This window comes from Mobula birostris, chromosome 2, assembly GCF_030028105.1.
Source record: "Mobula birostris isolate sMobBir1 chromosome 2, sMobBir1.hap1, whole genome shotgun sequence".
Taxonomy (NCBI): domain Eukaryota; kingdom Metazoa; phylum Chordata; class Chondrichthyes; order Myliobatiformes; family Myliobatidae; genus Mobula; species Mobula birostris.
In genome coordinates, this window is record NC_092371.1 from 86237338 (window position 1) to 86254656 (window position 17319).

The following is a 17319-nucleotide window of genomic DNA, read 5'->3' on the forward strand; positions in this document are numbered from 1 at the left end:
TCAAATCTGTAGTTTGCTTCAACAACTAATAGTCCGAGGATGTGCTAGTGACAGACCACAAGTGTTGCCATGCTTCCTGTGCCAACACAGCATGCCCAAAATTTACTAACCCTAACTTGCATGTCTTTTGGAATGTACGAGGAAACTGGAGCACCCAGAGGAAACCAACGCGGTCACAGAGAAAATGTGTAAATTCATTACAGACAGTAGCAAGAATTAAACCCAAATCACTGGTGCTGTAAAGCATCATACTAGCTGCTATGGTACCATCCATGGGTGCCTATAGAATCATTTTCAAGGACTCTACACGTTCTCAGTATTATTTATTTACACAATTAGTCGTCTTTTGCACATTAGTTATCAGTCTTTGATTACGTATTTTTTAAAAATAAATTCTATTATTTTCCTGTAAATACTTGCAAGAAAATTAATCTCAAGGTAGTATATGGTAACATATATGTATTTTGATAATAAATTTATTTTGACTTTTAGCTTTGATTTGATCAGAATCAGAATCACTTTATTGCCAGTGTGTGAAACATACCAGAATTGACTGTGATCGGTTGCCAAGCATAAAACACAGGACAATACCATAAGAGACAACAACAATAGTGCAAATAGCCATGAGCAATTGGCAATTAACAGATCTTTCACATGTGCAAATGTCAATAATCAACTGAAACATCTACATTCCACTCTACAAGAAGGGAGGGAGGCAAAAGAGAGAAAATTATAGATTAGTTGGCCTGACCTCAGTGGTTGACAAGATGTTGGGAGTTGATGGTTAAGGATGAGGTCTCAGGGTACTTGGAGGTACATGATAAAATAAACCAATGTAAGTTGCTTGACAAATCTGTTGGAGTTATTTGAGGACATAACAAGCACGATAGACAAAGGAGAATCAGTATATGTTGTGTACTTGGATTTTCGGAAGGCCTTTGACAAGGATCTGCACATGAGGCTCCTTTAAGAGCCCATGACATTACAGGGAAGATACTAGCATGGATAGAAGATTGGCTGATTGGTAGGAGGAAAAGAGTGGGAATAAAAGGAGCCTTTTCTGACTGACTGCTGGTGACTAGTGGTGTTCCACAGGGGTTGATGTAGGGACCACTTCTGTTTATGTTATACATCAATAATTTGGATGACAGAATTGGTGGCTTTGTGGATACGAAGATAGGTGGAGGGGCACGTAGTGTCGAGGAACCCAGGGAGGCTGCAGGCAGATGAGGAGAATGGGCAAAGAAGTGGCAAATGGAAAACAATTTTGGGAAGTGTATGGTCATGCACTTTGTTAGAAGGAATAAATTCATAGACTATTTTCTAAATGGACAGAGAATTCAAAAATCCAAGGTGCAAAGGGACTTGGGAGTCCTTAAAGGTTAACTTCCAGGCTGAGTCCGTGATGAGGAACACAAATGCAGTGTTAGCATTCATTTTGAGAGGACTAGAATATAAAAGCAAGGATGTAAAGCTGAGGCTTTATACGGCATTTGTCTGACCACACTTGTGAGCAGAATGGGCCCCTTATCTAAGAATGAATGTGCTGACTTTGGAGAGGGTTCGGAAGAGAATCACAAGAATGATTCTGCAAATGAAAGGGCTGTTGTATGGGGTGTGTTTGATGGCTCTGGGCCTGTACTCACTGGAATTTAGAAGAATGAGGGGGAATCTCATTGAAAACTATCAAATGTTGAAAGGATTAGATAGAGTGGATGTAAAGAGATTGTTTCCTATAGTGGGGAGTCTAGGACCAGAGGACAAAGCCTTAGGATAGAGGGATGTCTATTTAGAATGGAGATGAGGAGGAATTTCTTTAGCTAGGGGGTGGTGTATCTGTGGAATTCATTGCCACGGGCACCCTTGGAGGCCAAGTCAATGGGTATAATGAAAACGTAGATTGATAGCTTCTTGATTAGCCAGGGTGTCAAAGATTACAGGAAGAAAGCAGACGAATAGGGTTGAGAGGGAAAATGGATCAGCCATGATGAAATGCTGGAGCATTCGATGGCCTAATTATGCTCTTATCTTATATGATCTTCTGGTAGATACTGTAAATAATGGTGACACATTAGACCAAGGGGCCTCTTTCCCTGCTGAGGGGTCTTAGATTATGCTGGTTGCGTTACAGAGACAGGGAAAATTATAAACAGAGTCCATGGAGGGGAGACTGGTGTTGTGCTGTGCTCAGGCTCAGCTGTGCCCACGACTCTGCAGTTTCTTACAGTCACTTGCAGAGTAGTTGTCATAACAAGCCATCATGCATCCGATCAGAATGCTTTCTAAGATGCGACAAAAATCAATGAACGTGCAAGAGGACCTGTCAAATTTCTTCAGCCTCCTGAGGAAGCAGAGGCACTGGTTTCTTGACAAAGGTGTCTACACGGTTAGATTATCTGCTGTAACTCTTTTGGGAGTGTTGGGGGTGGGAGAAGTTTGGCTGCTGAAAACCCATTTCTTCATTTTATTTCTCTGGTTTTAGGGGAGGGGAGGGGGAGAGAGAGGCACAGAGACTGAGAGTGAAGGAGAATATGAACTGGTGGGTGGAAGTCTATCCACACTGAGTTTTTAAACAAAACCAGTTGCCAGGGAGGAAAAAAAGATGAGAAAATCTGCAGATGCTGGAAATCCACGCAACACACACAGAATGCTGGAGGAACTCAGCAGGCCCGGCAGCATCTATGGAAAAAAGTAAACAGTCGATGTTTTGGGCCGAGACCTTCATCAGGACTGGAAAGATAAAGTGAGAGAGAGCAAGAAATGGGAATAGGGGAAAGGGGTGAAGGGTGAAGGGAGTTACCAGAAATTACCGTAAATTTGAGAAATCGATGGTCATGCCATCTGGTTGGAGGCTACTCAGATACAAGATGTTGTTCGCCAACCTAAGTGTGGCCTCACCACGACAGTGGAGGAGGCCATGGATGGACATATTGGAATGGGAATGGGAAGTGAAATTAAAATAGCTGGCCACTGGGAGATCCTGCTTTTCCTGGCGGACGGAGTGTAGGTGCTCAGCGAAGCGGTCTCCAAATCTATGTCGGGTCCCACTGTTATACAGATGGCTACACCGCGAGCACCAAACACAGTATATGATTCCCACAGACTCACAGGTGAAGTGTCGCCTCACCTGGAAGGACTGCTTAGAGCTCTGGATGGTAGTGAGGAAGGAGGTGTAGCACTTGTTCCGCTTGCAAGGATAAGTGCCGGGAGAGATGAGAGATCAGTGGGGAGGGATGAATAGACAAGGGAGTCACGTAGGGAGCGATCCCTGCAGAAAGCGGAAAGTGGGGGGGAGGAGATGGTGTGCACAATAACACCTTCTGAATCTCCCTGAATGTGTTTGGTACACCAGGGAGAACCCACAGTGAACAACTCACAAGAATGTTTACTTTTTTTATCTGGTGTGTCCAGGAAGAGGCAGCACCTCTGGTGAAGGAGTTCGTCACGTCCATTCTGGGGCAGCTCACTCACTTTGGTCCCCCCCTGGACCCTCCACTCTGTTTGCATGTGGCAGCAGCCACAACCTGGTACACCACTTCACCAAGCAGGTTAAACAAGGTGAGGGTAGCCGGCGGGCCTCGTACTCCGGTGAGATGCCGGTCCTAACTCAGGCAGACTGGGTGGATGAGTTCTACAGTGAGTTCCGACAGCTGGGAAGGCTTCTCTGCAGCATTCTGTGCAGAACGAAGGGCATGGCAAGGAACAGAAGTCATCATGGTCGTTCCCTGCAACCAAGGAAGAGCTCAGTTTGTGACGACTACTCGTACCACTGAGGTTGAGAGTGGAACTGCCCCAGGATAAGGGCTTTTCCACTTTAAAAACTCTCCTGCACAGGTTTCCTGTCATCATCAGACACGATGGACAACCACCACATTTTACTTACTTAGAGATACAAAAATGAAGACCATATTAACAGACAGAAAGATAAGCACGTACACTAAAAACAGAATACTGCAGTGCTACATTTATTCTATCCTGAGTTATGGAAGTGAATACTGGACCATTTAACCAGCATGGAAAAAAGACTAGAAGCAGCTGAATTATGGTTCTACAGGAGAATGTTAAAAATATCATGGACCACACACACATCAAATGAAGAAGTTCTCGGAAGAGCCTGAGCAGTTTGATCACTCATACCAACAATAAGAGAAAGACAACTCAGAATCCTAGGACACATCATGCGGAAAGATAAACTAGAAAAACTCATACTCTCTGGAAAGATTGAGGGGCGCAAACCCAGAGGAAGACTTCGGCTTATGTACATCAAAAGCCTAGCCAGGTGGCTACACATCGAGGAAATGGAATTCATCCAAAAAACGAAGGATGGACCTATATGGAAAACCATGGTCACCAAAGTCCGCATCGGATATGGTACCCAGACAGACAGACAGACAGTGGCGAACAGACTCATCCAGCCCTCCTGCTGCCCAGCAACCCACCTACTTAACCCCAGCCTAACCACAGGACAATTTACAATGACCCATTAACCTACTGTAACCAGAACACCCAGAGGAGACCCACACATTCAAGGGGTGGACATACAAACACTTCAGAGACGGTGCCTGAATTGAGCTCTGACGCCCTAAGCCGCAATAACCACTATGCTGCCGTGCGTCCCCACCCGGAAAGGGGTTAGACCGCGTGCCATCTCAACGCTGATCGCTACACTACTGTGCTTAAAACATAAGAGGTTCTGCAGATGCTGGAAATTTTCAGCAATACACACAGAGTGCTGGTGGAACTCAGCAGGTCAGGCAGCATCAGTGGAGGGGAATAAAGAGCTGATGTTCCACGCCAAGACCCTTCATGGCACCGAAACTCTTTATTCTCCTCTATTGATGCTCCCTGACCTGTTAAGCCCCTTCGGTACATTTTAAAAGCTCACTTAGCATTAACAGGGATATGTAGACAGTCATTCTGCCAATGTCAAGTTACAGGTAAATTTTCTGCAGCAGGGACTCTTGTTAAAATGTTCAGCTCTGAAATTCCATCCAGGAAACAAAGCACAGAAGTTACAAAACAGTGGCCAAGATACCAGTCAAACTTTTTCACAAAATAGCGTGGCTATTAGCACAACGCTGTTACAGTTTGGGGTGTCAAAGAGTTCATTTCTGGTGTCCATAAGACCATAAGATATAGGAGCAGAAGCAGGCCATTCGGCCCATCAAGTCTGCTCCGCCATTCAATCATGCGCCCTTGTAAGCAAGTTTGTATGTTCCTCCCTGTAACAGTGTGGGTTTCCTCCGGGTGCTCCAGTTTCCTCCCACAGTCCAAGGACGTACTGGTTAATTGGTCATTGTAAATTATCCTGTGACTAGGAGAAGGTTAAACAGGTGGGCTGCTGGGTGGCTCAGCTTGGTGAGCCAGAAGGACCTGTTCCACGCTGTATCTCCGCAGACATCTTGCTAATGGTATTGGTCTACAACATAAAAAGGGTTGGGAATCCTGATCTAAACCCTCCTGTTAATGAAGCTGCCATAGTTATAACAAACTACAGCACAGAAACAGACTCTTCGGCCCATCTACTCCATGCTGAACCATTTAAACTGCCTACTCCCATCGACCATAGCCCTCCATACCTCTACCATCCATGTACCTATCCAAACTTCTCAAACATTGAAATCAATCTCGCATGCACCACTTATGCTGACAGCTTGTTCCACACTCTCACCACCCTCCGGTTTCTTTGATATCTTTTAGAATTTCTCTTATAACCATCCACCCAAAACATTTACAGTCTACTCCCCCTACACAGATGCTGTTTAACCTCTGACCATAAACCTTCTGACGTAATTGATGGCATAAATGTATATTCAAGGAAACAGAGGTTTCAGCAAGACGTTCAAAATTAAATTAAATACAATGCATTTCAGAATCTGATGGTAATATAAACAGAGCCTTTACGATCTCAAGGAACTCACACATTGGGTGTTAGGTACTAAGGACAAGAAGTGATTTGTGTGTAAGCCACAGTCCATCCAGAGTCAGATTTTGTGCAAAGTACATCATTAGACTGCCAAGGGGACCATAATATAGTCGTGATTTGGAGACTTGCATGCCTCAACGCAGGAGTCAGGGCTTTATACTTTGGCTCCATAGGTCACCCATGGCCATGCCAAACGGGTCAAAAGATAGAGGCCAGACTAAGAGTGGTCCACCAGTCCTCCAAATTTGGGGGTTCAGTTCAGCTCAATCCTGACTAGCCAAACAAAATTGTTACAAAACAGCAAAGAAGAACCCTTCTACATCTGAGTGTGTCAGTATTCCTGAGTCTTCACCCAGGACTTGCATAACAGACAGTAGTAGAAACTAAGAGGAAGCTTCTGACATGATGAAGGAAGCCCTGAGTATCGCCAGAGATGGAGGACCTTCATTGCTGCCCTAAATGTCAGCGGCATAACGGGCAGTAAGTATGTTATAAGGACATGCTTACAGGAAATTCCAAGCTTTTGATTTTCAAGAGCCAGCTTATTTTCCCTTGCCAGTTTGTTGGACTGCTCCAGGCAGACACCAGTGCAGTACTGAACAGGTACAAATATCAAAATACATAGCATATGTCACCATATAGTACCCTATGAATCATCACAGATAAAGCCCGCCCCATCATTAAGCACATCTGTAAGGAGTGCTGTTGTAGGAAAGTAGCACCCACCACATAGCCCATGCTCTTTTCTCACTGCTGCCATCAGGAAGAAGATACAGGAGACTTAGGACTTGCACAAGGTTCAGGAACAGTCATTACCCCTCAACCATCAGATTCTTGAACCAGAGGGGAAAACTTCACTCAACCCAACACTGAACTGTTCCCACAACCCATGGACTCATTTTCAAGGACTCCTCATCTCTTGTTCTTGATGTTTCTCAATCCAGCTGGTGCTGGATTGGGTGTTCTGAAATGATCCAGAGGCGATAAGAGAGCTTAAGATTAAGGAACCTTTAGGGAACAGTGATCCCAATATGATCGAGTTCACATTAAAATTTGAAAAGGAAAAAATAAAATCCAATGTGTCGGCATTTCAGTGGAATAAAGGAAATTACAATGGCATGAGAGGGGAACTGGCCAAAGTTGACTGGAAAAGGACATTTGCAGGAAGGACAGCAGAGCAGCAATGGCTGGAGTTTCTGCGAAAAATGATGGAAGTCCAAATAAGAAGAAATTTTCAAAGGGAAGAAGGACATTACCGTGACTGACAAGTGAATTCAGAGCCAAAGTAAAAGCAAAAGAGAGGGCATACAAGGAAGCCAGAGCTAGTGGGAAGATAGAGGATTGGGGAGCTTTTAGAAACTTGCAGAAGGAAACTAAGAAGGTCATTCGGAAGGAAAAGATGAATTATGAGAGAAAGCTGGCGACTCATATCAAAGAAGATATAAAGAAGCTTTTTCAAGTATATAAAGGGTAAAAGAGAGCTGAGGGTAGATATAGGACCAATACAAAATGATACTGGAGATACTGTAATGAAAGGTGCGGACATGGCAGAGGAACTGAATGCGTATTTTGCATCAGTCTTCATAGTGGAAGATGTCTGCAGTATAACGGACATTCAAGAAAGTCAGGAAAGTGACATTTGTGCAGTGAAAATTACGACTGAAAAGATGCTCAGGAAGCTTAATGGTCTGAGGGTGCATAAATATCCTGGACCTGATGGAATGCACCCTCGGGTTCTGAAGGAAGTAGCTGGAGAGATTGCAGAGACATTAACGAAGATCTTTCAAGAATTGATAGATTGGAAAATTGCAAATGTTACTCCGCTATTTAAGAAGGGTGGGAGGCAGCAAAAAGGAAACTATAGACCAGTTAGCCTGACATCAGTGGTTGGGAAGTTGTTGGAATCGAATGTTAGGGATGAGATTACGAAGTACCTAGAGGCACATGACAAGATAGGCCAAAGCCAGCATGGTTTACTGAAAGGAAAATCCTGCCTGACAAACCTACTGCAATTCTTTGAAGAAATTTCAAGCAGGCTGGACAAAGGAGATGCAGCAGACGTGGGGTATTTGGATTTTCAGAAGGCCTTTTACAAGGTGCCGTACATGAGGCTGCTTAGCAAAGTAAGAGTCCATGGAATTACAGGGAAGTTACTAGCGTGGGTGGAGCATTGGCTGGTCGGCAGAAAACAGAGAGTGGGAATAAAGGAATCCTATTCTGGCTGGCTGCCGGTTACCAGTGAATTCCACAGGGGTCGGTGTTGGGACTGCTGCTTTTTACTATATATGTCAATGATTTGGACTACGGTATTATTGGATTAGTGGCTAAATTTGCCGATGATACAAAGACAGGTGGAGGAGCAGGTGGTGTTGAGGAAACAGAGAGCCTGCATAGAGGCTTACATAGGGGAATGGGCAAAGAAGTGGCAAATGAAGTACAATATTGGAAAGTGTATGGTCACGCACTTTGGTGGAAGAAATAAATGGGCAGAGTATTATTTAGATGGGGAGAGAATTCAAAAGGCAGAGATGCAAAGGGACTTGGGAGTCCTTGTGCAAGATACCATAAAGGTTAACCTCCAGGTTGAGTCGGTTACGAAGAAGGCGAATGCAACGTTGACATTCACTTCTAGATGTATAGAATATAAGGGCAGGGATGTAATGTTGAGGCTCTATAAGGCACTCGTGAGACCACACTTGGAGTATTATGTGGAGTTCTGGGCTCCTTATTTTAGAAAGGATATACTGACATTGGAGAAGGTTCAGAAGATTCACAAGAATGATTCCTGGAATGAAAGGGTTACCATATGAGGAACGTTTGGCAGCTCCTGGCCCTTTATTCCCTGGAGTTCAGGAGAGTCAGGGGGGATCTCATAGAAACATTCTGAATGTTAAAAGGCCTGAACAGATCCAATATGGCAAAGTTATTTCCCATGGTAAGGGACTCCAGGACAAGAGGGCACAACTTCAGAGTTGAAGGACGTCCATTTAGAACTGAGATGCGGAGAAATTACTGTAGTCAGAGGGCGATAAATCTGTGGAATTTGTTGCCACGAATGGCTGTGGAGGCCAAGTCATTGGGTGTATTTAAGGCAGAGATAGATAGGTTCTTGATTAGTCAGGGCATCAAAGGGTATGGGGTGAAGGCAAGGGAGTGAGAATGACTGGAAGAAAATGGTTGAATGGCGGGGCAGATTCGATGGGCCAAATGGTCTACTTCTGCTCCTATATCTTATGGTCTTATTTGCTCCAAGTTCAAAGTAAATTTATTATTTATTATAAATGTCACCATACACAATCCTGAGATCCATTTTTATTTATTTATTTTATTTTTATTTATTTTACTTTATTGTCGCCAATTGATACTACAGCGTACAATCATCACAGTGATATTTGATTCCGCACTTCACACTCCCTGAAGTACAAATCGATAGTAAATAGTTAAAATTTAAATTATAAATCATAAATAGAAAATAGAAAAGGGAAAGTAAGGTAGTGCAAAAAAAAAACAAGAGGCAGGTCCAGATATTAGGAGGGTACGGCCCAGATCCAGATCAGGATCCGTTCAGCAGTCTTATCACAGTTGGAAAGAAGCTGTTCCCAAATCTGGCCGTACGAGTCTTCAAGCTCCTGAGCCTTCTCCCGGAGGGAAGAGGAACGAAAAGTGTGTTGGCTGGGTGGGTGGTGTCCTTGATTATCCTGGCAGCATTGCTCTGACAGCGTGCTGTGTAAAGTGAGTCCAAGGATGGAAGATTGGTTTGTGTGATGTGCTGCGCCGTGTTCACGATCTTCTGCAGCTTCTTTCGGTCTTGGACAGGACAACTTCCATACCAGGTTGTGATGCACCCCAGAAGAATGCTTTCTACGGTGCATCTATAAAAATTAGTGAGGGTTTTAGGGGACAGACCAAATTTCTTTAGTTTTCTCAGGAAGTAAAGGCGCTGGTGGGCCTTCTTGGCAGTGGACTCTGCTTGGTTGGACTAAGTCAGGTCATTTGAGATATTGACCCCGAGGAACTTAAAGCTTTTGACCTGTTCCACTTGTGCACCACCGATGTAAATGTGGTCCGCTACTCCTTCTGAAGTCAACAACCAATTCCTTCGTCTTGCTGACGTTGAGGGATAGGTTATTGTCTTCGCACCATGCCATCAGGTTCTTAATTTCCTCTCTGTACTCAAACTCATCATTACCCGAGATACGGCCTACAATTGTGGTGTCATCAGCAAACTTGTATATTGAATTTGATGGAAACTTGGCTACTCAATCATGGGTGTACAGTGAGTACAGCAGGGGGCTGAGTACACAGCCTTGTGGGACACCGGTGCTCAGAGTGATTGTAGGGAATTCACAGTAAATAAAAAGAAAGACAATAGAATCAATGTAAAACCACAATGTACGTTTGTAAGTATACAATAAAAGAAAGAAATAATAAATAAGCAATAAATATTGAGAAAATGAGATGATGGTAGTGAGTCCATAGGTTGTGAGAACAGTTCAGTGCGTAGTCTGTCATCTTTTGCACTTTACTTGTTTGTCCATATTGTGTGCAGTCTTTGACTGATTCTATTGTGTTTCTTTGGATTTACTGTGAATGCCCACAAGAAAATGAATCTCAGGGTTGTATTAGGTGACATATATGTACTTTAATAACTTTACTTTAAACTTACACAGGTGCTGTATGGAGCTGAACCACTTACAGAGCATAGCACCAGGCCCTTCAGCCCAGAAAGTCTCTGCTAACCATTCATCACACTTTATTTATTCTCCCCACATTCATAGAACAAATGTGGTCTGTGTAGGGTAAGGGGTTAGCATAGAACAGTAGAGCACAGTACAGGCCCTTCAACCCATGATGCTGTGCCGACCTTTTAACCCGCTCTGAAATCAATTTAACCCTTCCCTCCCACATAAGATCTCCATTTTTCTATCATCCATGTGTTTATCTAAGGGTTTCTTAAATGTCCCTAATGTATCTGCCTCTACCACCCCCGGCAGTGTGTTCCACACATCCACCACTCTCTGTGTAAAAAAAAATCCTACTCCAACATCGCCCCTATACTTTCCACCAGTCACCTTAAAATTATGCCCCCTTGTATTAAGCATTTCGGCCTTGGGAAAGTCTCTAGCTGTCCACTCAATCTGTACCTTGTACCCCTCTATCAAGTCATCTCTTATCCTCCTTCACTTCAAAGAGAAAATCTTTCCTCATAAGCATACCCTCCAATCCAGACAGCATCCGGGTAAATTAACTCCCTCACGCTCTTCAACGTGCCTAAACAAATGGCAATTTACAATGGCCAATCAACCCTCCGGATGTGGGGGGGAGTCAATGTGGTCACAAACACTGCCCACATACATACATACTCACACAACATGTACACACTCACACACAACACGCACACCACCCACACCCATCACTAACACCACCCACATACATACACACACAACACGCACACCACCCACATACATACTCACACATGTACACTCACACACCACCCACACCCATCACTAACACCACCCACATACATACACACACAACACGCACACCACCCACACCCATCACAAACACCACCCATATACATACACACACATGTACACTCACACACAACACGTACACCACCCACACATAAATATCACTCATGCACAACACAAATACCATACACACACACACAACTCGCATACCACCCGCACCCATACACACTCACACACAGCACAAACACCACTCACACATACACACCCACACACAACATGCACAAAGCACAACCACCCACATACACACTCACACACAACATAAACATCACCCACGCACAACACAAATACCATACACACACACACACATGAATACACAGAAACACACACACGAACACTGAAAGAAGCACACACACAATCACACTCACACAGGAACACACACAAAATCACTCACACACATTAACACGTGCACAGAAGCACACACACGCACACACAAACAACACCCGAGGTCGGGTTCGAAACCCATGTCGGGTTGAGAGGAAGCAATCAAACAATTTCAGAGTGACGAGGTTTTCAATTTTATTCCTCACAGTTGTGTGCAGTTCAGGTCACCCATTGCAGGACATGGAGGCAGAAAAGGTTCCAAGATTAGAAGAGGCTGGACAAATCGAATTGTTTACTCTGGAGTACTGGAAGCCTGATACGAGTATATGAAATTGCGAGGCCTAGGCTGAGCAGTCAGGGCAGTAAATGTCAAATTAAGAGGGCAGAGCTTTACAAGTAGAAAGGGGACGCGTGGGGCACGGTATTGTTTACACAGTAAAGCCTGGGGTGATGGCGGAAGCGGGTACGAGAGGGGACAGACCATGCGCGGGCAGGAAGGATACAGTACCATCATGCGCGGGCCGAAGAGCTAGTGCCTGTGCTGCACAGCCGGTAATATGCAACCACGCCAGCACAGGGTTCCAGCTCGTACCTTGCACCCACGTTGCCTACGGTACAACTGCGTCCATGCTGGAAAGTGCTTTAAAGGAGGACCCGACCCTACGATCGACTCACACGCTTTCCCCCTCGCAGCGGCACCAATCGCAGCTGTCTACCCGACCGAAACCCAGGCTGTGCCCCGGGGAGCGGGGCTCGGAAGCCGGGCAGGGGGTGTCCGGGAGCAGCAGGGTGCCCGAAGATTCCCCGGAGCTGCCAGGAAGCGTGAGCGAGTTTGCATCCCTCTGTATCTCCCCTCGCCCCTACCCCTACCCCCTTACCGCTGTCTCCAGTGTCAAGCCACTCTTCTCCTGGGGCTCCTGAAACCTCGCCGGCGATGGCGGCCCGGACTCGTCTTCGCTCTCCACCCAAGTGGAGTCGTACTCTTCCTCTTCCTCCAGCATCTCACAGGGCCGAGCCACCGGGGCAGGAAAGAGCTCTTTGCAAATGTTAGCCCCTCAAATATATGTTAAAGATCCGCAGGGGCGAGGAGATTGGGAATAAAAGGCAAACTGTTTAGTCAAGGCAGTGGGTGGGAGGAGACTCCGCCTTGAATACCAGGAAGTGCAAACAAAGACCGTTCTCTCGCCTGATTCAATGGTTCCTCTTGGTGGGGAGAGTGGTCCTCTGCTGCAGATATAACATGTGGGGATTTTGTCAGCGGTTGTGGGGAGGCGAGAGGCCGATAACGTTCCAGGTCGATGACCCGGAAAAGTCAGGGTTCGGGGAGATTGGGGATGACAAGAAAGGTCAGCAGCTGTAAAATGGGCAAAACCGAAAATCAGATGCTGGAAATCTGAAATAAAACAAAGGTTGCCATAAAACTCAGCAGGCTGGACAGCCTCTGCGGAGGAGGAAACATGTTAAAGTCATGCAGCACCGAAGCTAGTCCATGCTGACCAAGATTCCGATTCACATTCCGACATCTCAGTCCATGGCCTCCTCTACTGTTGCGATGAGGCCGCACTCATTTTATATGCCGACTGAGTAGCCTCCAACCTGATGGCGTAAACATGGATTTCTCAAGCTTCCGGTAATGTCCACCCTTCACCATTCCCTTTTCTCTCTCTCACTTTATCTCCTTACCTGCCCATCAACTCCCTCTGGTGCACCTTCCCCTTCCCTTTCTTCCATGGCCTTCTGCCGTCCCCTATTAGATTCCCCCTTTCTCCAGCCCTGTAGCTGTCACCAGCGAACTTCCCAGCTCTTTACTTCACCCCTCCCTGTTTCGCCTGGCACCGTGTGTTTCTTCTCCCTTGCCCCCAGCTTCTAACTCTACTCCTTATCTTTTTTTCTCCAGTTCTGCTGAAGGGTCTCTGCCTGAAACATCGACTGTACGCTTTTTCATAGAAGCTGCCTGGTCTGCGGAATTCCTCCAGCATTTTGTGTGTGTTGCTTGGGCTTCTAGTGTTTCTAGCAGATTTTTTAAAATTTGCCCCCTTTGGCTCAGATCCTTGCTTTCCCATCTGTGTAGCTGTCCAAGCACCCTTCAGTTCCACAAAATGCTGCAGGAACTCAGCAGGTCAGGCAGCATTTTTGTATTCATTTACTGAGAAACAGCATGGAAACACACCGCCCAGCAAATCCCCCGATTTTATCCTAGCCTAATCAGGAGACAGTTTACAATGACATCTAACCCACCAACCAGTACATCTTCGGACTGTGGGAGGAAACCCGCGCAGTCACGGGGAAAACGTGCAGGCAGCGGTAGGAATTGAACCCAGGATGCTGGTACTGTAAAGCATTTTGCCACCACACCAGCGTGCAGCCCCCTGTCGAGAGAGATAAACAGCTAACGTTTTGGGCCGAAACCCTTCGTCAGGCCTTCAGAGCCCTGATCAAGGGTCTTGCCCTTAAATATTGACTGTCGTTTACAGATGCTGCTTGACCTGCTGAGTTCCTCCAGTGTTTTGTGTGTGCTGTCCAAGATTTCCTGCATCTGCAGAAGCTCTTGTGTCAACCTTTTAAATGTTGATAATGTACCTGCCTCAACCACTTCCTCTGGCAGCTTATTCCGTCTGTTTATTTAGTGATAGAACATGGAGTTGGCCTTCTGGCTCTTTGAGCCACACATCGCTGCAATCCCACAATTCCAATTAACTCTAACTTACAATGACCAGTGAACCTACCTGGTACGTCTTTGGACTGTGACAGGAAGCCGGAACACCCGGGTGCAGAGACCCCCCACAGAGGATGCCGGAATTGAACTCTGAACTCAAAACACCCTGAGCTGACATGTAATAAGGGTAATGACACAATTGTAACGGGGGACTTCAATAATGGAAAAATCATTTGGTGTCAGATCACAAGAGAGGGAATTTGTTGAATGCCTATGAGATGGCTTTTTAGAGCAGCTTGTGCTTGAGCCGACTCGGGGAAAGGCTATCTTAGACTGGGTACTGTGTAATAACCCAGATCTTACTAGGGAGCTTAATGTAAAGGAACCCTTAGAAAGTAGTGATCATAATATGATTGAATTCGTACAGCATTTTGAGAGGGAGAAGCATAAATCACATGTATCAATATCGCAAAGGAATAAAGGGAATTACAGAGGCATGAGAGAGAAGCTTGCAGAGGTGGATTGGAGGGGGACACTAGCAGGGATGATGGCAGAGCAGATACGGCTGAAGTTTCTGCTTCACTTTTGGATCCTGTAACTCAGAAAGGATGTGTTGTCAGTGGAGAGAGTCCAGAGGAATTTCACAAGGCTGATTCCGGGAATGAAGGGGTTAACCTCCCAGCAGCATTAGGCAGCTTTGGTCCTGTACTCGCTGGAATTTAGAAGAATGCAGGGGGATCTCATTGAAACCTACTGAATGTTGAAAGGACTAGATAGAGTGGATGTGGAGAGGATGTATCCTGTGGTGGGGGTATCCAGTACCAGTGGGCAAAGCCTCAAAATTGAGGGGTGATCTTTTAGAACAGAGTTAAGAAAGAACTTTTTTAGCCAGTGTGGTGAATCTGTGGAATGCTCTGCCACAGACAGTGGTGGAGACCAAGTCTGTCGATATATTTAACGCAGAAGTTGATGGTTTCCTAATCGATTAGGGCATCAAAGGATATGGTGAGAAGGCAGGTTTTCGGGGTTGATTGGGATCCGGGATCAGCTATGATGGGATGGTGGAGCAGACTCGATGGACTGAATGGCCTAATTCTGCTCCTGTGCCTTATGGACATATGTCATGAAATTTGTTTTGTAGCAGCCGTACAGTGCATTAAAAATTACTATAAATTACAATTAAAAAATAAATAAATATGCAAAAGAGGAATAGTGAGATAGCATTGGTGGATTCTTGGCCATTCTGTTGGTGTAAAGATTGCCCCTCAGGTTCGTATTACATCTAGACCCTTTCACCTTGAACCTATGCCCTCTAGCTCTTCATCCCCCAAACCTGGGGAAAATACTGTACATGTTCACCTTACCAATGCCCCTAATAATTTTATATACCTCTATAAGATCACCTTTCATTCTCCTACACGTCAATAAAAAAACAACCAGCTCAACCTCTCACTGCGACTCAGTAAGGCAATATTCTTGTGAATCTCTTCGGCGCTCTTACCAGTATGTGTGTTTCAAGACCACAGGGTCATTGGATTATAAAATCATAAGATCATAGGATCATGAGCCCACTAGGGGAGCGGCTGTGCTGGATTGGATGTTGTGCAATGATCTGGAGATGATAAGAGAGCTTAAGGTTAAGGAACCCTGAGGGAACAGTGACCTCAATATGATCAAGGTCACATTAAAGTTTGAGAGGGGAAAAATAAAATCTAATGTGTTGGTATTTCAGTGGAAGAAAGGAAATTACAATGGCATGAGAGGGGAACTGGCCAAAGTTGACTGGGAAAGGACATTTGCAGGAAGGACAGCAGAGCAGCAATGGCTGGAGTTTCTGCGACAAATTAAGGAAGTGCAAGACAGATATATTCCAAATAAGAAGAAACTTTCAAAGGGAAGAAGGACACTACCGTGGGTGACAAGTGAAGTCAGAGCCAAAGTAAAAGGAAAAGAGAGGGCATACAAGGAAGCCAGAGCTAGTGGGAAGAGCAAGGATTGGGGAGCTTTTGAAAACTTGCGGAAGGAAGCTAAGAAGGTCATTCAGAAGGAAAAGATAAATTATGCGAGGAAGCTGGCGACTAATAACAAAGAAGAGAAAAGCTTTTTCAGGTATATAAAGGGTAAAAGAGAGTGAAGGGTAGATATAGGACCAATACAAAATGACACTGGAGATATTGTAATGAGAGATGTTGAGATGGCAGAGGAACTGAATGTGTATTTTGCATCAGTCTTCACAGTGGAAGACATCTGCAGTATAATGGACATTCAAGAAAGTCAGGAAAGTGACGTTTGTGCAGTGAAAATTACGACTGAGAAGGTGCTCAGGAAGCTTAATGGTCTGAGTGGAATGCACCCTCGGGTTCTGAAGGAAGTAGCTGGAGAGATTGCAGAGGCATTAACAAAGATCTTTCAAGAATTGATAGATTCTGGCATTGTACCGGATGACTGGAAAATTGCAACTGTTACTCCGCTATTTAAGAATGGTGGGAGGCAGCAGAAAGGAAACTATAGACCTGTTAGCCTGACATCAGTGGTTGGGAAGTTATTCGAATTGATTGTTAGGGATGAGATTACAGAGGTACCTGGCAGCACATGACAAGATAATTCAAAGCCAGCATGGTTTCCTGACGACTAACCCACTGCAATTCTTTGAGGGAATTACAAACAGGGTAGACAAAGGAGATGCAGTAGATGTGGTGTATTTGGATTTTCAGGAGGTCTTTGACAAGGTGCTACACGAGGCTGCATAGCAAGATAAGAGCCCATGGGATTACAGGGAAGTTACTAGCATGGGTGGAGCATTGGCTGGTCGGCAGAAAGCAGAGAGTGGGAATAAAGGGATCCTATTCTGGCTGGCTGCCAGTTACTAGTGGAGTTCCACAGGG

General features: G+C 45.2%; 1 protein-coding gene across 2 annotated transcripts in view; it reads right to left on the reverse strand.

Moving 5' to 3' along the window:
• Window positions 1–12937, reverse strand: part of LOC140208642 (uncharacterized) — a 49324-nt gene extending 36387 nt beyond the window's left edge. For both annotated transcript variants that reach the window (XM_072277488.1, XM_072277479.1), the window contains exon 1: window positions 12657–12937. In XM_072277488.1, coding sequence (XP_072133589.1) covers window positions 12657–12779 — 123 coding nt within the window. In that variant the 5' untranslated portion in view covers window positions 12780–12937. The remainder of the gene's footprint in view (window positions 1–12656) is intronic.
• Between the last annotated feature and the right edge of the window lie 4382 nt (window positions 12938–17319).